Below are 22,276 nucleotides of genomic sequence, written 5' to 3'. Positions count from 1 at the left end.
CATCGTTGTGCCACAGTCTGCTGGGATGTCCAGCACCAGGGTCTGGGTGCCATCGCTCCTGCTGTGCACCATGAGACAGTGCGCAACTGCCTTTTACAGCAGCCAGTTGATTTCATAATAAAATTAAATGGAAACCAGAACTGTAGGAGGCTTTTAATTCCATGTCCCTTGTTCTGATGTTGTGCTGTAAATAAACAGCAGCAGCAACCTCTGGTTCCTCCCTTTTTTCTTCCCCCATCATTGCTTTTGAAGCATTCCTGGCAGTCTCTGATGAGCAGAGTGCTGTGCTGAGGTTCTGCCTGGTGTTACTATTTCCATGGGCAGCATCAAGACTTACCAGCCAGTCTCTGGCCTGGAGCTGCAGTTCTGGTGTTAGTCTGGCCAAGAGCTATTCAACTCTTAGTTGTGTTATCTTTGAGACCAATAGACAGTAACACAAACAGATAAAGAATTTGATGCTGGTTAAGGACCAAATACAGCTCTTTCCAAAGGCAATGTGTACTGATTCAGAACAAAAAAGGCGGCAAGGCCCTATCTTTACAACACTACCACTGGCAACATCACTCACACCACATAAGTAAACTCACACATCAACCCATGTAGGTTTAACATTTTCAAAAGGTGGTGACTTCAAAATATTGTTAAAGTCCTGTGAAACATTTGCCCCTTGCATGTTTCACATAAAGCCTCCTCGCACAAGCAGGCAAAGCTGATCTTGCTTTGTACCACTCTGAGCACACCAGCAGGAAGACAAGCTCACTCCTAAACCAAGCCCTGAAGGATGGAGTCCCCATGAAGACCTGACAGTAGCCAGGAGGAGGCTGGACCCCTCCAAGTGAAGGGTACATGAAAGGAATGAAGCGCCACCCCCTTCATTAGTGCAGGACCACTGAAAAGCACAATCAACTTTTAACTGGTGCCTACTTCTTCATTATAATTTACTAAGACTTACTCTCAGGCTTTAAAGGGCAGGCCACAAAACTGTGCTCTAAAAATACAACTTGTTAGCTGGCTCAGAAATTCTCTTTTTAATCTGAAAAAGTACTGTCACCCTCCTTTAAGCACACGATAGATGCTGCCTTCTGTGCTGTAGACTCCAACTAAATCTCAGTTGTCAAATTAGTAATTCATCTTTCTTGAATAACTATATTTTTAGCAAAGCTACCAGATTTAAATAATCAGACCTGCCAATGCTACCCTAATTTAAACACGCTGACGAACTTTCACAGGCAGCATCAGCTAACATAATGAGTTTCTGGATGACAAAGAACTTCAGACCGTAGTTCTCTACACTACCCGGCGTAATAAGCACTTGTTCTTTTCTACAATGCGGACATAAAAGAGGAATCTAAATAATAATTGCTGTAATTATCTTGAAAAATATGTGGTGATTAATGGTGATTATGAAAATCTGTATAATTGTTCATTGAAATCTCCAGTGATCAGATGCTTTCTTGAAGCAGCCGTTAATGAAGAACGCAGGAACACAAAAAGCATCAAAACTCAAGCCAAGCTCCTGCCCGTTTGAAGCGGGTGAGGATGCGACAGCGCACACGTCGGCTCGGCTTCCGCCCCCCCCATGAACTCTCTGCAAGAGGTTCCAAGATGTCCACGATGCGACGCACATGTCATTGCGGTTCAAAGCACGAAGTTCAACCTGTTATTTATGCAAATAATTAATTACTCTTGTACCCAACTAGCAGTTTGTCATGACACATTAATGACTTGATAGACTTCTATGAACTAGTGAACACAGGACAGCAGAGCGCTTTTATCGTCATTTAATTTAAAAACGATCCTGTGTGAAATTATCTAGTCGTGAGTGATGGAAGCATAAAGAACAGACTCAGCAAAGCTTCTTTTGGATCATTGCTTTATTAATGGTAACGTCAGGGAAATGAAAAATGCTAACATTGTCATATTTAGCTCCTGGGTATAGATGAATAGCTGCCTCAGTGCTTGGCGGGTTCAGTTTGCATACTGCAGTGAGTGCTAATTCTTCACACCACTATTGTGGGGATACACAGCCATGGAAGAGTTTATATACCTGAACTCCCCAGGAAATAACAGCTGCTTCTGCATCTAAATTCTCACCATAAGCTTTTATAGCTTTGGATTCCTTTACTGCTATTTTTGCATGGCCTTTTACACTTAAATTTTCAACTGTTGATATTAAAAATATTTAAATTAATAAATCCCCTGCAAAACACTTTCCTTCCTGACTTTGAAAGCTGAGCACTGCTAATCCAAACCAACAAAAAAACCCCAACAATGAATGTACTATTGCCACCTTGAAAATTTAAATGATCTTAGATTTTAGAAAGAGCTTTCTGCAATACTGCACAAGTCCTCAGATTTTCCCCAGACCCAAAACACTAGCAGAGTGTTTATGTTTTACCAAGATGAACATCTCATAAACCAGCTTACAGCAATACCATAAACCCAGCACAGCTCACCTGCTTTGAGAAAACTTCATTTTTAGCTCAATTAACACCAGAAGCACTTGGAAGTGGGTATGGACCTGGCAGAGGGCGAGCAGACCAGAGAGTGATGCGAGCCCCTGTCCTGTGTGGACATCGAGGGCACCCACCAGCATATAGCACAGCCTTGGGGCCCCTCTGAGCAACATTTCCACGTATGCAAGAAAGCACAGCCCATGTGTGCTCCCATCCCCAAGACAAGGAGGGCTCTTTCCATTAGTAGCAAGTGCCCTGTGCAGGCTGAGGCTGTGACTCGGACACAGTCACCCCTCAGCTGATGGAGACGGCTCTTCCCTGGGGAACACCCGCTCTGCAGTCACAACTGTTAACCAGGGGTGATGGCACTAGGCTGATGCTTTCCAAGGAACAGAACAGGCACTTCCCAAGCCCTTGCAGGGCATGGAGGCTGCCAGGTCCAATGCCTGCCTGCCCAGTGAGGCTGCTCCTGACAGTGGCATGGCCCTTCCTGCCTAACCAGCACACCAGGCCTCCCACAGCTACCTGGCAATGGCAGGTTGGTCAGGCAGGGACCAGGACATCCATCACCCCCTTGACACCCTGCCCAGCCCCTGCCTGTCTGCCACAGCCACCCTAACACCCCACATCATGCACAAGGCTCTGACTCCCATTCACACCAATCTGCTTCCCACCAAGTACCCTGGCAACATCTCTGCACACTTGAGCCTTTGCACCCAGGCATGGAGGATGGCACGGGACACCTGCACGAACCCAGGCGCGTTGTGTGATCTCAGTACAAGGGGAAAAAGTCATTCAGAAGTATGGAAAAAAAAATGTTTTACAACAGTCTGCAACACATCAAGAGAAGGATGCAAGCTTTTCAAAATAAACCACACTCTTCATAATGTACAGCTAAGCCTCCTACTTCACTGTTTCTGTACATAGTAATTTAAATAGCAGACTGAATAGTAAACATGTGTGTGTGCTCTCTGTGCTACCGTGCACCCAGTCCCAGATGGAACACCACCACTCTGCATTTCCAAATCACTAATGATAGCAAAACCTCAGGGGGGAAACAAAAGCAAACCCTCCCAGGAGCTCCTGCCAAGCCGGCTGCAATGGGGAACGCTGCAACCGCCCCAGGCTGCAGACACCGCACCCAAAATGCACACACTTCATTTAATAAAGTACCCAAATATTAGACAGTGACCCCATTTCCTCTGGCTCCTCTCCAGTCCCTTTTCAGCCTACCCAGAGCAGCCCTGCAAGTAGGGGAGCCCTTGGATGAGGGGCAGGGGAAGGCATAGAATAAGGGGAAGTATGTTTCCAGGACATGCTGCAGTTTGGGCTGCTGCTTGGGCTCACCATCTGTGCTGCTCCCACAGAGGCCACCGATGCTGGCTGTGCTGAGGGGATCAGCAGGTTGCCAGCCCTTCGTTAGTCAAACACACTGACGAGGGAAGACCAGAGTGGCCAGGATGGTCCAATGCTCCGCTGAAACAATGTGCACTGTGGGCTGTGCCTGCACAACCAGCCCAGAGGTGCCTCCAGGTGCATGGCTCAGCTTCCCTTCTCCAGCTCCACCACACCAAGGCATGAACCCAAGCTCAGGAGAGCACCCAAAAGCATTGCAATGGCTCTGGGGGTAGCTGCTTGTCCTACAGCTCCCAGTGGGAGCTTGCACCAGGGAGTCATTGTGGGAAGCAAGGAAACAGTACCATAGCCCACATGGAAGCCCATGCCTGGCGTCCAGGCAGTACAACAGCAGCAGCACCAAACCACATGATGCTCAGAGAGGTGAGCAGGAGAGCAGGGGCCTCCCGGCCTGTGGAAGGAAACCTCTGTGATGGGAAAGGTTTACAGCTTTCCTGTTCGTCCTGAAAGCTCTTTGATTAAGAAAACAGACCTGGACTACATTTTCATTTTTGCTAATTTGATTGTCAGCCTTGATTCTGTCCATTTCCTGCATAGCTCACGACACAGCACAATTAGTTCTTTACTGCTAGATCAAGCCACGAAAACACTTGAGAGAATACTCCTGGTTTTGATTATTTTCTTTTTTAAATAAAGTGAAGGTTAAGTACTGCATGGTGACGGCTAAGTAGTACCTCAGCGCTGCGGCTGTATCAGCACCAGAGAACATGGAGAGACTTCAAACAAAGCTCTTCAAATTGCAAGTGTTTAGGAGCTCTTGATTTTATTATTTTTTAATAAAATGCCCCCTTTGAAGTCTCCGCACCACACTAAACTTCAAAGATCACACCTAAGCATGTGCTACTTCCAAGCAACAACCCTTAATTAATTAGACCAGAGCAGATACAGAACAGGGCCCTCGCGCGGGGCTGTGCAGAGCTGGGACAGGTCCTGCTCGAGGACAGGGAGGTGAGGTGGAGGCACTCGCCCCTCCAGCTCGCACTGAAGAGAAACACAGACGCTTTTCAATTACTTTCAGCTCTGGCTGTAATGACAGACAGACTCCTTGAAGTCATTAAACATGTACCGTCTGTCTGCCGCAGAGAGGCAGGGAGGCGCAGGCAGGGCTCGGGCTGGAGCAGGCAGTTGCAGAAAGCATCTCAGGAAGCACCCACAATAGCTGCAGTGTTCCCCGGCCGGCGGCTGTAAATTTCTCCCTCTTGATGAGAGAAACATCCTGTTGGGTAACGACCGCTTCCTTCCAGCACTGGTATTTTCTGCATTTCAGTCATTTCAGTACTGCAGGTTAGGAGCAGGGGACGTTAAAGAAACATGCTGCATTTTGTTACAACAGCTTTGATTTTTCCTTGCTAACAAAACTACGGAGGTGTGATTTCATACTACAGGGACAGGGAGGTTGTCACAGCAAGGGTATGGGGCTGCCCAACTGGAAAACCTCCTTGGACAGGGGCCAAGTCACTGGGCAGCGGCAGTGGTCACACTTGCAACGATGGCTGTGACCCTGGCCAGCAGCAACAGCACCGTGCAGTGTCCAGCTGTGCACTGAGCAACCAACATCTGTTCCACGGGGCAACCTGGGGAGATAAGCATGCACAGCACCCTCTCTTAACATGGTTTTGGTTTAGGGTACTTTAGGGTTTCTTTTAAACATACAGACAGCTTTTTGCTTCTAATAAAAGAGGACAGAAGATGGATCAGCTGACCTGAAAGCATCCTGCTCTCCATACTCCAGTGAATGGAAAGCAGAAACACACCACAAGCACACCTGCAAAGGACATGCGACTCCTGTCTCCCGCTCACTGATGAACAGAACATGCGCTCGTAGATGTAACCTATCTAGCCAGAAAAGCCTCAACAAGGACCCAAAGCCAAAGATGGTCACTGCAGGGGAGGATGGTAGGGGTGATGGCTGCGCTGCATGAGATTCCACCCATCTGCAGGAGGCTGATCCTAACACCAAGGTCTAGGGAGCCAAAAGGACAGGGAAAGGTTTCCTCATTCTCCCAACAGCCAGACCATGGAGCCATGGCCCTGCAGAGCCAAATGCTCTGAGAGGAGGAGGAGATCTGCACAGCAGCGCAGGATCCAGATCTCCTAATGCAATTTAATTTTTGAGTGCTCAGAGTCATTAGCGGAGCCACATATTTCTATCAGGTAAATTTCATTTGCATATGCAAATTATATCTAAATACACGGCACCATTAATATGATCACTAATTACATAATAATAGTCACCAATCTCCACACAGATCAAACTTACAGTTTTGTAGCTATTAAGGAAATTGTGCTTTGTAATTAAGATAATCCTCATTTCCAGATGCTAATTAACTATATAATAATTAGCTTCTTTTGCTAATGCAAATTAAGTATTTTCATCCTTATTGGTAAAAGAGTTGCTTATCACTTAAAAAAAAAAGAGAACCCAGAAATAACCCCTCCTCCCCCTTAGAGGTGAAAAGGTAACTCCATTTTTATCAGTCTCATTTGCAAATGCAAATTAGCCCCGATTAATCAAGTCACAGATAAATGCATTCACTTTGTAGTGTGGACACCTGCCTGGCACATCCCTCCTGCACTTGGAGGACCAGGACCAAAACCAGGAAGAGGAGCAGGACCACGCATGGCCTGGTGCTGCTGCTCTATCATCAGTGCATGGCTCAAGGCTCCTGGCAAGGTCTGGAGCAGTGTCAAGCCCCGCTCCAGCATCCTCCAACACAGTGGAGCACCCAAAAGCAGCCAGGTGTTGGTTTCACAGGGCTCCCAGAGGTGCTGGGAGCAGTGGTGGGTGCTAGCGCAGGTTGGAGGTGAGTACTGAGCCCAACACCAGCGCCAGCCTGGCTGCCTTGGCACAGCTTGGCAGCGGCTGCAGCACATCCATCAGCTGCGAAACCAATCCGCCCGCTTCGCACCACCATTTGTCATTAATTATGCTAATCAGCAAACCATTACTCTCTGATGACACCACAGCACTTATTAGCTAGTTACAGCTTTTCAAAAGCACAGCTTATTGTGTATGTAAGTGCCGCACATACATTAGCCTACAGGGAAGAAATGTCCAATTATGAAAAGAAGAAATTTGCCATTATCTCCTTCTAACAAACCAATTTACTAATTATAAAAGTCTCTGAACTCAGAAGGATTTTTTAAGAAGAGCTGAGTGATGAAACCAGAGCATTTTGTTTGCAATAACTTTCCAAGTTGGAACTAAAGTGACAATGGGGGAATGAACAGTTTTTATTATCATAATTATAATTCTTGCATCTTAACTTTAGATGATCAGAAAGCTGAATTTATCTAAAAGCGTGGCTTCATTTGGCTCTTTCCTTAAAGTATGCTTATTTCAGTAGATAGAGAACCACATCTGTGTAACGCTGCAAATATTTACACAGGTCTGTCCTATTCTCAACCTGCAGTTCTTTACTACACATGCAGTTATATGAGCAACAACAACCCCTGCTACACCCTTGAACGCCCATGAGATGATGTATCAACGAGCAGGTCCAAATGACATCACTGAGGCCGAGGTATTACATGTTCTGGGAACACGGCGCAGCGGAGCTGGGACACAGCCCGGTGCTGATGGAGCTAAATGGGTTGGAGAAGGCGTCTGAAGACACGGTTGAAAAACGGCCTTGTTGGAGCATCCGATTCATTTACAATTCCTAAGTTGTTTTGCTCACTGCGAGAGGAATACCACTAGTTTTAGAAGCTTAATATGTGTTAAGAGCTCATTAATATCATCAGAGTAAATGGGCCTATTAAAACATCTTTAAGCAATATCTGAACATAAATCTCCCTAAACTATATTTAATGACTGTACTTAAGATACATTATATGCAAGTCTTAATGAGACATTAGATAGCATTTTGAAGATTAAAATTACAGAATCCATATAAAGTCTGTCCACTTAATGTAGCCTTAAGCTACACTGATGAAAAGCATTACTACCAAATTATTACTTCATTAGAACAAACATTTTCTAATCATTTCTGATTTATGCCATTAGTTGTCTCCATATATATTATTCGTATATATATAAGAGTATACACAAAACAATTTCCTAGTTCCACAGGAGATGGGAGAAATTTCGAGCTTTCTAATGACTGAGTTAATTACTTGCCTTTTTTTCTATTGAGTTAAAAATAAGCACTCTTTATAAAAGTCCATTTACTGTATCCCCACATTTCTAATTGAATTGGAGATTATAAATTCCATTAACCAAAAGGTCATTCTTTAAACATTTGCTGGTTTGCTTTTCAAAGAAGCCCCTGACGTGGCACAGCACACACACAACACCAAAATCAGGGCCTAACGTTACTCCTGGACAGACTCATGGCAAGACCAAGGGCAGCATTGGGAACCCCTGCCCATGGCATACCTGCCACCAGGACTCACCATGGCACAACCAGGACAGCAACGCAGCAGGATGCCGCCTCCAACCACCGAGTCACCGCCAAAATGAATCGCAATAAACTCATTAGCAAGAGGGCTTTATGTGTGGTTTATTTGGTATAAACAGCTTTTCATTAGATAAATGAAGCCCAACAACCTTTATAAATGTTTTCAATTATGAAATTACACCATTGAGATATCCGGGTGACGATAATCAGGGAAAACACCAGTGACACCTCCTGATCGCAGTCGGAACGTGCTGCCTGGATGACTGCTCCTCCCAATAAAACAGAGCCTAGCCCACATCAGTCATTAAAAAAAAATCCTTCCTTTTTAGATGAAATCTGTAGCAACAAGACTATTTTCATTTGTTCTGCCCAAGTCTTCTATCCAAAAGAGAGAACATCTCATTGTAACAGTTTTGCATTTTTAACTGTGCAAATTAAGCATTCTTCATAAATAACAGCCTGGTTTTCTGCACTAGAACTCCTTTTTATTAGCAGCACAGTAACGAACAATGAGCAATGTGTTCTATTATTCTTTGTCAAATCACAGAATGCTACATTAGAATAACTCTGCTGGTCAATGTAATATAGTAGATTAAATTCAACTTCTGTGCAAAAACCACTGTAAAACAGCATGATAAGAAGGCTATAAAAAATTTAATTTTACTCCAAACTCCATCAGAAAAAAAAAATGGTGTGAAAAGTAATTTTGCATAATCAGTACACGCCATCTGGAACAATTAACCGATTTCTATAGAACTATGAGGATCAGTCATATCTGCTTATTAAAGATCAGAAATTATACAAGTAATAAATCCTTGAAAAAACTAAGCGTACTCCCGCCTGTCAATGCTATTTTAACTTCAAATACTGAAGAATGCCTGATAAGGCTGAAAAGAAGAGATTAATATATGCAAATTACATCCAGCATTTAAAATCCCCAACAACTGTCTCCGGTTTTCTGTCCCTTATTGCTGCCTTTATGTTTTATTCATACACCAACTCACCTGTCACTTCATAAGCTATAATATTATGGGGGTATTATTAAACAGCATAAAGCCGTGCTTTAATTGGAAAGCTTCATTGCATTTTCCAATTATTTGGAGTAAATTAAAAGCAGATGCACATAGTTTAATAAGGAGTCTAATATCAGTTCCGGGAAATCAAAATTCATTGTCATTACTATGCCGTGATAGTTTTGCAAACTGTACTCAATTTCAGAGGTTTTGAAAAGAAAATCTGTCTATGCAATCTGTTAATTGTCATTCGGTTAATAACTGTTTAAATATCCAAACCACAGAGCAGCTTCCTATTTAAAAAAAGAATTAAACTATGGCACTTAGAAAAGCAAAACAAATACAGCACAGCCCGCCCCAGAGGTTGTGCTCCGCAAGCAGCAGTGCGAGTCCCACCAGCTCATCCTCATCCAGCAGCCCTGCTCCAACAACTGCTGCAGGGAATGTGGAGCGAGGGCAGAGCTGCACCCTGCCCCGACCTGGCTCCACATCATCGGCAGGGTCCCCTCCAGCATCACCCTCCCTCTCCATACATCCTTCCTCCAGCATCAGGCGGCTTTCCAATGCGCCCGGCTCAGAGCTGCTGGTGTCAATGCCTTCGCCACCGCCCATGCCACGGGTACACCTGCTCATACATAATTCAAGGCTTCGGGGTAGTAGGATAATCCTCTCAACAGAGATCAACAAGCAGCCTCCTCGGAAGGTGATGTGTGATCTGAGAAAAAGCCTGTATGTGTGGTAGATTACAGCAGGGCTGTCCGTGCCGGCCCGCGGCTTTGTACCAGTATGCAGAGTGAGATGATGAAGATAAAGAATGCCACTTCAGACGACACCAGGTTAATCAGAAAAATCACATGTCTGAGAAATTACACAGGGGGAAGAACTCATGGCTTCATCTTTCACCACTGGACCGAGCACAGCATTGATAACGTGGCGCAGCACATCGCAGTGAGCATGCAAAGAACCTGTGTACCACAGATGAGCTAGTTTAACAAGAAATACCTTAAATATAGTATTAAGTAACACTCGAATTTCCCTTTCTGAAATATGCAGCTGCAGCATTTTACTTGAGACTTCAGTCTCTCTGAACTGTTGGATATTAATAGAGCCTTTTATATTTCAAAGATTATCTGGGTCCCTTAGTCCAAAGACTGGAAATTGCAATAGGTAAAGAACAGGCTGACTTTAATCTCAGCCTCGGTAAAGAGGTTTCAATGCAGAATAAAGCTGGTGTCACAACTTGTCTGGTTTTGGACCATCCTGATTAAAATTCAGTGTCACAAAACATAAATTTAGTTCCGCTTCTATTCTTGAGCAAAGAACATACACGTGGGAATCGGGATCGACAGTAAAATGGAGCACAGGGCCTCCCCCTCTAGAGAGCAGGGTGTACTGAAACACTTCAACATACACTTGAATACAAGAGGGTATCACAAAACCACCAGAAACTATGCTGGAAGATGAAGATAAAAGCAATTCTTGTGCACTGATCCACAAAATAGCATCTTCCTTTTTTTCAGAGTTACCTGTTTTAATAAAGCAGGCACACTGTGCCAAGTGAACCATTTAATTACCTGCAAAAATGATGAAGCAAAACAACAGTTTGCAAAAATAAATGACTAACCCCTGATTAAAACGTCTGTCCTCATTACACCCAGATAAAAGATACAGTATCTTTTAAAAGAAAACGTACATTGGAGAGAAGTAAGTGGCAGCTGTGGCATAGATAACCTGACATTTTGCCACAGGAAAGAAGCTGACGTGCACACAACGAAATGTAACAAAATCTTTAATTTTTCTTCCATTTCTTAATCGAGAAAGTCCTCTGAAAGAAACTTTTGTCATTTAAAAGAAAAAAAAATGGATTTTTAAAACTATGATTAAAAAGAAATGGACTAAAATAAACGGGGGGGGGGGGGAATATGCAACAAAGCATTCCCAAATCAACTGCTGAGCAATGGGACACCAAAGCTGCCAGCACCCACCCCAGCCAGCCCAACTACCGCAGGGCTCAGGCCAAGCTCCGGAGCCAAACTCAGCCACATTGAGCAAATCGACTGAGCTCCAGAAAGGAAAGAGGGATCTGGAAGCAAACTGCTGCCATAAGAGCAGAGTGCGAAATAAATGCTTCCAACAAAGCTACCCAGACAAATTACAGCTCCCCCCTGCCAAGCTCTGCATTATCCAATACAGAAAAGCAACTCAGTTTCCTCTTCAGGAATTCACTGCTTTGATGTTTTTCCAGATCATTAACATCAGTTTCCACTCTCTGCTGCCTCCAGAGATCTGGACTATAAACCTGTGTGGAATGAACATCAAACCTCCCTGCGTTTCCTAGAGGAGCATCCCTTCCTCCCAGTGCTGTGTGGTGGATGGACCCTGGCTCATCTTGCCTTCACCACTGGACTGAGCCCCCAGCCCTGCAGGGACCTGGCCCAGGGTCTCCTGCCACTGCACAACAGCCGCCTGCCAGGGAATCCTGCCTGGGTGACCTGGCAGAGCCACCTCTGCCTGGAAACTACGCTTGCAAACATCCCCTTGTACAACCACAGCCTGACTGTCCCGCTTCACAATAGCAACTGCTTCGGCTTGCCTGCTCCAAGTCACTACCTGCCATCCATCAGATCACAGAATGGTTTGGATTTGAAGGGACCTTAAAGCTCATCCAGTCCCAACCCCTGCCACAGGCAAGGACACCTTCCACTAGAGCAGCTTGCTCCAAGCCCCTGTGTCCAACCTGGCCTTGAGCACTGCCAGGGATGGGGCAGCCACAGCTTCTCTGGGCACCCTGTGCCAGCGCTTCAGCACCCTCACAGGGAAGAGCCTCTGCCTAAGAGCTCATCTCAATCTCCCCTCTGTCAGGTTAAAGCCATTCCTCCTTGTCCTGGCCCTACAGGCCCTTGCAAAAAGGCCCTCTCCAGCTTTCATGTAGCCTCTTTAGGTACTGGGAACTGCCGTAAGGTCTCTCTTCTCCAGGCTGAATAAGCCCAACAGATACCACAACAAACCATCCTGCTACCCAATCAGACTATGAAGTGCATTTGACCTTTCTGGAAAGTGCCTTAACAAGCTAAATAAATGAAATATTCATCTATAAAACATAAAAATAAACAAGCATTTTAGTAAATAGTTACATTTAAGGTAAATTTAAGGTAACATCAGTGCATGATTCCAACATAAACAAATTAGAGATGGGGAGAAAGCGACACCTGCAAAAGCTGCCCACGAAAGCATCCTCATTTATGGTAAATGTGCCAGCCAACACCAAGCTGGCAGCTGGCTGTGCTTCCCTTCCTTGGTGCTCAGCCCAGTTTCTCTGGGAAAAATACTTCACACAAGTAACTGTGTTGATAATGTGGTTAAAGACAATCACAAACCAGTATAAAATAGTACTTTTAAAGATAAGAAATACACGCAAACGCACTGCTGCATCAAGTAACTGCTTTGATGCCCGCCACTCCTAAGCAAATGAATGGCAACTATTACAGCCTTGTACACAAACAGGAACATTGCTTTATCAGTAGATAAAGCACGTGGCTTGTTTCTGGATGTGACATCTAAGCTCCTACCCAAAGGACACGGCCTTTTTTCTTTGAAAGAGAATGAAAACCTTCTCCTTCAGTTCAGTGTCAGCAAAACTGCAGCCATAATCACAGACAGTCTGAACGTAAAGAAAGGATTCAGTTAACTTTTATATAATACAAATAATATATGCTTCCAGATACTGGTTTATTTCTATGGATTAACATGACTTCAGGTACTGAACTTATGGATGACATCTCATCATCAACATCAACTATTTCCTCCTTTAACTATTCCTTGCACAAATGTTTTAATTACTTTGGGCTGCCAGCTGGCAAGTATTATTTGAAAATGCTATCAAACAACATCCATCAAAGCACATTCTGCTTTTGTTCTGTTGCTTTTTCAGCACAATTTCCATATTTAAGTATTCAAAAAATGAAACTCAGTCCCTTCCAAGGGTAACTCTGATCATCTTGTTATCTCCCAATTTCTGCTAGAACTAAAATCCTCAGAGATAGGTTTAAATGACTGAAGCTCAGTCTGGCTCTATGATGACAGCTGTAGTAGTATCTGGAAGTTCATACACTTGTTTCATGCAGAAAATTGGTACAAAGAGGCTTTAACTACTTTGTGCACACATCCTGATGGGGTTGCGCAGTACTATCTGACAGACTCCATGCAATGCGATTTCTGTCTTGACAGTCTGACAACAGGTCAAGAGAAGGTACAAGTACTGACTGTCCTATATTTAAATGACATAAATTTGTATGCTACAACCAAACAGGTCTATCTGCAATATGATGCTGAAGATGGCTACAGTAAAATTTCAGGGGGGAAAAAAACCCCAAACAAGACAACCTTGCTCAGCATCGTGCAGAGTCACACACAAAGCCATGGCTTTGCCCACCTGACTTCAGCCACCAAAGCCCACAGCTTGGACCAGCCTGAGTGTCCCCAGAAACCACAGCTGAGACGCTCAGTACCTCATTTTTAAACACCACATCCTGCTATGTGCTCTGCAAGGTGATTTAAGCCTTTTTTTCCATCCCTAACTCTTTTCCTGAGACGAGCAGGTTGAGCACGTCTCAAACTGGCAGCCTGAAGGGAATCTGGAAGTGCAATCAAAGGTTAGAGCTGGTGCTGGTGTAGGCTGTGCCTCCTGCTGAGGAGGTCCTGCTCAGCCCCAGGCAGGAGACAGATCTCCCCTGTAATCAGAATCTGGAGGGGGCTTTTGATGGAAGATTTTGTAATTCAAAAGGTTTACGTTTCAGTGGCACTTCCATGGCAGAAAACTTATGGGAGGCAGGATCCCCAAGAGGCATCAGCATACTGGTCTGAAACACACTGTTTATTAACTTCAGAGAGAGCTACAGTGGTGTTAGAGCCCATCCAATTAGTGAGGCCTGCAGGAATACCTGCACTCCTAAATCTCTTGGTTTCTGAAAGGGTTAAAGCTTATTATTAGCATATAATTTACAGGTCCCTTCTCCCAGGAAAGAAATAATGCACAGTAAATGCCACATTCATTTTAATAATACATGTTACAGTCTGTGCCCAACATCTGCACAAAGGTAAAGCAGACAGATTTTTTTGACATGTCCCACTCTGCCATCCAAACACAGGCTTTTTGTTTCTTAAGTGACGGAAGGTTTAATCAAGAAAGCAGGCAATTCATCAATCGAAACAAGGCTGCTCACACCGCCCTGACAGCACACACATGGTTTTATACGGAAGAAACCTGGCCACCTGTCAGCAGCACCTTTTACATCAGGATATACAAATACACTGAGTGATCAATCCTCCAGCTCTTCCCATTCATTTCTTCGTTTTCTTATTATATTTTTCTTTATGCTAGATGTTGCCCTCATTCTCTGCAGGGATAGATGGGAGACAAGGCAAGCTATGGCTGTTTATACACTATCATAAAAATTTATATACCCTTAGAGTGACTTATTTCCCTTCCATTTGAGTACCATTATTATAAATAATTTTTCACTTCATTCAGGATTTTTCCCTGTACGTTATTATCTGTGGCTGCCTGAGAGGGCTCCCTCTCTCTCTCACTGTCCTTGTGGCTCCGATAAGCCAAAGCAATATGCAGCCAGAAGATGCTTAAGTCTGAAATGAAGGCAGTATGCAGTCACAACAACATCTTAATTAAGCTGAAGGCCATGAAGAAAGACTATGCTGTGAAATACTGAGCAGTGTCTGTCGACAGGTCTGTCTGGAGCAAGGCATTCTTCTTCCAGCAGCTGCCAGTTCGAACATGCATATTAAACCTGTCAGCTCCTCAGCACCATGCTCCCCGCATCACCCAGAGACCTTCTGCAGATCAGCTTAGAAGTAATTCTGCCTTTTGGTCTTGGATCCATGGCACAGGGTAGGAGCAGGGAGTCTGCCAGGCCAGGAGGATGATGCTGGCAGTGCTGCAACAGCACGTGGCAGGCTCCCACTGCAAGGTCTGGGCAATGCTTTCCTAAATGCACCCTGTCAAAGAGCTACTCATTAATTCACTGTACCAAGAGGAGTCTCCCTGCCTTTCTGGTCACCCCAATGTCTCATTGCCAAGACTAGAAATGACAAAAGGCTGGTTAAAAATTGTAATTACTACTTTCAGGATCATTTTTTCTCAACTCTAGCATGGTGATAAAAGTGCATTACATGCCTCAAGGAGTAACAGGACAGCCCCAGTGGGGATATGGCAATTTCTGCTAAAATGCATTTTGAGATACAGATTCAACAGCCAGTATCTATTTCACCTTTCATAAACAGGCTGAACCCAAGCTGGAAAGTGTTGCTTTCACTGACTACTGAGAAAAACTTTGGTGTCCCTATGCTCCTTCCCAGCCCTCCCTCCCTAAACAGCCCATCCCATCCTCACCACAAGAGATCAGACTGCAAAACTGGAAGACAGGAGACCCTTCATCACAGCTTTTGTTTCCCTGCTCCAGGAAGCCTTCCATTTTGCTAAGAGCCAAGAGAGGGAGCCCGCAGGCCTGTCCAGCAAGAGGCAGGACCAGAGGGAAGTCCTGTGCCCATCGCAGCCCTGTGTCACCTCGCCTGCTCACCTTCCACACGTCCCCATCGTCCCCATGGGCCCCGCAGCACGCTGCAGCTGGGACCCCACCGTGGCAAACCGCATCCCGGCAGAGCAATTAGGGCCGCCGGTGGAAGCGCGTTCATCAATTTCCCGTTGCCATGGCACTGCAGCAAGGCGCTCGCACTGCGGCACAGCTAAAACGGACCGGCCGCAAACTACACCCCACCTAACAGGAAACTTCGGCATGGTTTCCACAGCGCGCCTGGAGGCTCATCTACCTCCGCAGCATCGAAGCGCACAAAGGGGATTGTCACAGCACCTCATCACAGCTGCTGAGAAGGCAGCAGCGGTCAGGAGTTATGCACGAAGATCCCTGCCAACGCACAGGATGTTTCATATGACAAGGCCCTTTCTTCAGAAACGGTTTGCAGCTGTAATAGCCATTATGGCTCATGTATGCACAACAACTTGTGTAATGTGTCTGGCGGAGAACGTGCAGCTGAGGTGGAAAAAGAGAGAGTTATATACTCTGACCATGAACATGGAGGACGAATGCCTTGCCTGGTTTTGCAGGCCCGAGTTGTGCTGTGCCTATAATTGTCTCGTTAAGTACTCAGGTTCTTTGCAAACCAGGTCATTGTCCCAGGCGGCACTGCAAGCAGAGGCAGCCCATGGGTAGTCTTAGAGCAGGGTCACCCTCAGTAACACTCCTGCAGAGCTGTGCCTCGCTGTTGGATGCTTTCTGTCCTCCATGCAGGACTGTCTCATGTGAACACAAGAACATGCCTTCTCTTACATTTCTAAATCTATTAGAGCAGAGGAGTAACAAGAAAAACGAGTACTGACAAGAATTATGCAATTGTTATATTCCATCTATTTAGGAACCCGAAGCTGCTGTTTCAGTCAGAGATTACCTTTTAAATAACCCTTTGATTATGGTACATGAATTAATGCCATGTTCCCATGTTAGAAGTGTCACTCACTATTAATAGCAAGAACCTGTGAATGGCACATTTTTGCCATCTTCTCTTCCCTGATTATGCACCAGCACTGCCTATTTATTGTACAGCCCACTGAATCCACTGCTGCTTTTCCTGGGTTTCCAAACTGTCCTGAAAATCTCCTTCAGCCAGATGAAGGGACTGCACTTTCATGATGTTTTCACAGAGTCAGGTTTAAAGCCAGTATTTTCCTCCTCTTGCAAAAGGACGTAACAAAGAGAAAACTGTGGCTAAGTGTGATTCTACCCTGCCTAGCACACTATTTGTTCAGGTGTAATATTACTCCAAAAAAAAAGAATTCTAAGGAAAACTCTTGCACCCCAGTGCTGCTCAGCTGAGACCCAGTCTCTGAGCTGGCCCCACAGGAGAGGAGGCAGGTGAAATGTGCTGCTGCACCACAGCTGCACCTAACCACTTGTCTTCAGCTTACAGAACCATAAGTCCTTTTGCTGTGGGTTATGAATAGCTTCCAGACCACATAGTTCTCGGCACATCCAGCAGTGACAGACTCCATGAGGTACAATCTCTGTAAAGCATCCCTGTCTCATTCCCAAAGGCATTCCTTCCTGGGCCTTGGGAATCGGGTTACCTCCCTTTTTAGCTTACTCCTCCTTCAAGAAAGCCAGCACCAAGAGGCAGGACTGCTCTAGAGGCCTCAGCTCCGAACTGAACCCACTGCATAGTCCTGAAGCACAGTAAGAAGTTACCTGCAAGGGTAAAGGAATGGGCTTGTTCCTCACCACTCTATTTAAACACACGTTTTCCCTGCAGACTAGTACTAGTTAAAAATAAAAGCAGGCAGTTATTTTCCACATTGACATCTGGAAACTATCACTAGCTCTAGCACTTGTGTACTAGCCTGGAAGGGTGAACAGAGAGAAAGTTGCAGCTAGAGACCAAGTGTGCATCTGCAAGCACATGCTTCTTAAAAATAATACAGACACCCATTCAAATCTGAACATCTATGTTCAAATTTGCCCTAATACCAGGGAAACAAAACTATGCAGTGCAGTGTTCAGAATATAGAAATGGGAACAAGATCCCATCTGTTTTTAATGAGTATATTGAGTGTAGCAGAGCAGACTGTGTAGGAAACTCATCCTTGCTAGGAAGGACAAAGCTTCCTGTGAAATGGGCAGAGACGTGGTCTCTTGTGACTCACCTGTGATGACCATGACCAACATGAGGAGCAAAGTTTGTATCAGTGTTGCTTTCCATCAGAGCTCTCACTGAGCACCTCCATAGGCAGCAGCATCGCTACCCAAGGCTGTGATCTCCCCAGTGGTCAGTAATGTCTGCTGCGCCAGTGACGTGTGTTTGAGCACATTCTGCGATCCCTCTGCCCTCAATGCTTAAACAGCACTGACAAAGCTGGGTGTAAGTTTCCTGGGTACCACACACCCAGCTGTTTGTACAAGCAGGGCTGCTTTACTGGGTGCCACTCCTGATTCCACAGAGCAGCAGAGAAAGCACCGCGTGCGCATCTTACCTGATATGGCGTACAAATTCGAGTGCTGGTGCTCCAAGTCCAGGCGAGTGCTGTGACTTTTCCCTCGAAAGCTGGCAGGGAGCGTCAGCGAGATATGCCTGAGGGAGAGAGATGGGAAATGGACAGGATGTTATCACAGAGCAGAAAGTGCTGCTGCTGCCAGCTCGCTCTTCCCCAATGATTCCAGTCAGGTTAAGCAATAAACATCACCCTTAACACTGCTTCCAAAACCTGGAGTGGGCACTAAATGTCAGGGGGAGACTGAGATGGCGATACAGCCATTATAACCAAGTGGTGGTTGAGCTGCTTTACCTCCTCATCAGTCCAGCTGTGAGCAAGACTGAATACACCCCATCACAAGCCTGCTTTGCCCCACCAAACACCAGACCCAGCTGACTAACCGAAGCACTACAGAGGCAGCCATCCACTCTCCAACAGGACACAGCAGATCCTTGTGAGCTGGCACCCATGGACAGATTGCATGGCCTCTCCTCTGCAAGCACAAGTCTCAACAGAAGGCCTAGAGAGTGCCTGAAAACCCTGCAGGACTCAACTGAGTCTCCTTCAAGGCAGAAAGCACTAACATCAAGAGCCAAAAACTTCTGAGTACATTTGTAAATAGGATCTTTGAAACTCTCTTGATGACCAAACCCTGCTCTAGACCTACCCAATGCTAGATGCAGGCTCCCATGCTCCCCAAGGCAGGGGGTGATGAGCTGAGCTCCCCTACACCAGCCCCAGAGGAAAGGGAAGCCAAACTTCACTCATCACCTCCCCGGCTGCAGCAGAGCTCTGCCCAGCATTCCTGCATCAGGGAGATATTTTTACATCTTCCATTAAACTTTCCTATAAATAGGAAAAAAATGAAGCTCATGGAAGTGAAGCTGAAACCATTTTCAGTGGCTCAGGGCTTATTAAGGGGAAAATACAACACCCAGCAAGCCTGGACAGAGACTAGAATATAAGGTGGGTGACCTTCCCCCCATGTGGGATGGGAGGGCAGAGGCAATGCCCTGCTCTCATCAGGTACTCGGGAGCTCTGGGGCTTGGTATAGCACCAGTGAGGCTGCTCAATGCAGTGGACGCAGTTCTCCCTCTCCCATCACCCTGCTCTCCCTGTACAGCCAGTGTGGCTGCCCAGCCAGCAATGGAGCTGCGAGAAGTCTGCCATGAGAGCAGACTTTTTGCTAGTCATCAGTTGCTGATAGCCCACAGATTTCTATGCTTTGATGAGAGATTCGGGCTTTTCCCGTTTAATTCAAATATGTACTTTTCTAATGCTGATCCCAGTGAATTTTTATACATTATCATTAATCTTCTGGACCACATTGCCATATGTAATGAAGATGCTCCCTCTTCCTAAAGGAACAGCAGATTCCATTTCACATGAGGAGAGCTACGGGACACAGCAAGGCCCTTAGCATCGTTCCCCTGCCAGGAAAACAAGGTGGCCTTTGTGTCCTCTCCAACACACCGTATCTGTGAAACAGGGCCCTGCATATCCTCCATCAAATACACATTCTTAGCTAGCAGGTTTTATCTATCGAGCAAATCATCTGGAAATTATCTGCCTTTAACAACCTGGACACATTTTGTGAAGAACCACGTATTTTTAGCCCTCGATGCAACTGATGGTGAACAGCACGGATAAAATAAGAGAAAGCAAATACGAGTTTCAATTTGCTTGTGCTTCCCAAAGCTCCTTCTAACCAAAAAAAGATGGTGTGAAAATAGTTCTGAATTTGGCTAACGGTTTGCTGTTTAAAACACAATCCATATGAGACTCGTTGCGAGCAGAGGCAGGTTTGTCATGAACACACTTTAAAACAGAGGACCACTGCCTGTGGGCATTACACGCTTTTCATTTGGTTTTTAATAGCAGTATCCAAAAATACTTTCCGAGGCACCAATACAGCTAATGGGAAGACTTTTGAATTTCTCTTGCTCGTCCAGGGGACTTTCTTCACCCCAAACAAAACAGCAGGAATTGTTTGGGAAGTAAACAAAGCAGATCCACTTGAAAGGCACATTTCTGAGCAGAGTATTTTAGAGGTTTCCACCAGCTCCCACTGCAGGTGAGGCTGCCCCTCTTCCCTCTGGGCCAGCACAGGCTGCGAGGGAGGTGATGAGCATCCCTCCAGTCACAGGACCGTTCCGCAGGGTTCATGGTGGGTGATGTGGAAGCACTGCAGAGGAGCCATCAGCTCCATGATGCGGCAGCTTTCCCAGCTCTGAACCCTTAGCTTCCAAAAGACTTTGTGAACCAAGTCCCCAGTCAGTACCAGCATGCCTGGCAGCTCACATGAGCACCAGGTTCACAAGTGCCATATGCTGAAGTGGAGCACACGTTCCACATATGTAATTAAAATGAATCACTCGCCATCTGAGGGATGCTGACCACACACTGGTGAATACGGCAGCAGAAGATGACTTATTGCTGCCTGATTCCACAGGGTATCCTGTTTGCTCTCCACTTCAGACATATCGCTATTAAGAGGTAACTGTGAGTGGGTGCAGTAACACTGCTTTCACTCCTGCAACCTATTGCAAGCAGAACTGCCCATTCAGCTGCTGCCAACACTGGCCTGCCAGCACCAGGGTCTGAACATGGGCTTATGAGGGTGTTTGGAAACAAGGGCCCCCCATCCATGGCCACTTTCCATTTCCAAGGTAAGACAAACGGGCATTTCATCGCTCCCATGGAGCTGCTCCGAGAAGAGCCAGGTCTCTCCAAGAACATTTAGCTGCAAGACCACAAGACGGAGGGCAGCGACTGCTGGAAGGAGATCAGCTCGCCTCTTTTTGTTTTAAAACGCATGACATTGTAGGGAAAAACCAGGAAACAAAGTCTAACTTATTTCAAATTAATGCAAACTTTGGCCAGGATCAATATAACTAAGTTGAGTGCATAATGCATTTTCCTTATGTGTTGTGAAAGCCAAATCATTCTGCATTGTAGAAGACAAAAAAACCAGAGAGGCTGCCACTGAAAAGCAAGAAAATCCCAATTACAAAGTCCCCAAGTTCCTAAACACATATCGTGAAAGTATGTGCAGCTCTGCGGCATATGGCAAATCAATTACTAGTTTAAATTTTAAAACAAAAACATGGTAAATGTGTTGCACAAATAATCAAGAACAACGGTTTGGGTTAGATTACAGCGGCCACTAGAGTTTTGAATACAATTAATCATCATTCCAGGCAATGGGAAGCCATATTGACACTTATTCCTAATTTGAATATTTAATTAGGGTGAAGTTCTTCATCAAATTATCACAGAACTGGGAGGAAAGCCTAAAAGATTTAAACAATTACTACTTTAACCCTTCACCAACTACTCACCTGTGAGCACAACAATCTCTTCCCTGCTCTGCAAAGCAAGGATATGCTCAGGCAATACCAAAAGATAGTATTTAAGACACTACAAATACACTGGGACTACAAATGCACATGGACATTTGGCATCCTGAAGGGCTCATTCTGAGATTCCAGATTCTGACTGCCTTTGCTCCTCTATCTTTATCAGAGCAAAGTTTTCAGGCCAGATCTCCAGTGTAGCATCAAGTGCGGTTCCTACCAGGGTTCCTATGGTTTTTCAGTTGGGTTGTTTTGTTTTTAAGTGAAGAGCGTACCCAGAATCATCTACCAGGTTCATGTGCTGAGGATACTGCAACACAGCCGCCTGGTCCTGCCTGGGAGGCTTCCCATCCCTGCTCTGCACCAGGAGCTCATGGGATGGGGTCAGACCCCCTGCACCTCCCACCACACCGTGGGCATCCTCCCTCTGCACAGCTCTGCTTCAGATCGCTCAAACATCCCTTTATGTGCTGTATTAATCCATATAAGAAAATCTCTTTTAATGAGGAGTGATACAGTTATGAACTCTCTAGAGCCATAATTAGAGCAAACTAATTGAAGTTGTGTTTTGACACACTT

The 22,276-nt window shown here is 45.4% G+C and overlaps 1 protein-coding gene across 12 annotated transcripts in view; it reads right to left on the bottom strand.

Moving 5' to 3' along the window:
* The window catches only part of MVB12B (multivesicular body subunit 12B), a 65,635-nt gene that overhangs the window by 16,143 nt on the left and 27,216 nt on the right, over positions 1 to 22,276 (bottom strand). For all 12 annotated transcript variants that reach the window (XM_061476688.1, XM_061476682.1, XM_061476684.1 and 9 more), the window contains one exon: positions 18,341 to 18,438. In XM_061476688.1, the coding sequence (XP_061332672.1) occupies positions 18,341 to 18,438 (98 nt within the window). The remainder of the gene's footprint in view (positions 1 to 18,340; positions 18,439 to 22,276) is intronic.

The sequence above is a fragment of the Pezoporus flaviventris genome, unplaced genomic scaffold, assembly GCF_033815535.1.
Source record: "Pezoporus flaviventris isolate CSIRO_AGI_PZ_B2104156 unplaced genomic scaffold, CSIRO_AGI_Pfla_v1 ptg000097l, whole genome shotgun sequence".
In the NCBI taxonomy this organism is placed as follows: Eukaryota; Metazoa; Chordata; class Aves; order Psittaciformes; family Psittacidae; genus Pezoporus; species Pezoporus flaviventris.
The sequence above is the reverse complement of the archived record's forward strand: the minus strand, read 5'-3'. Positions and strand labels throughout refer to the sequence as shown.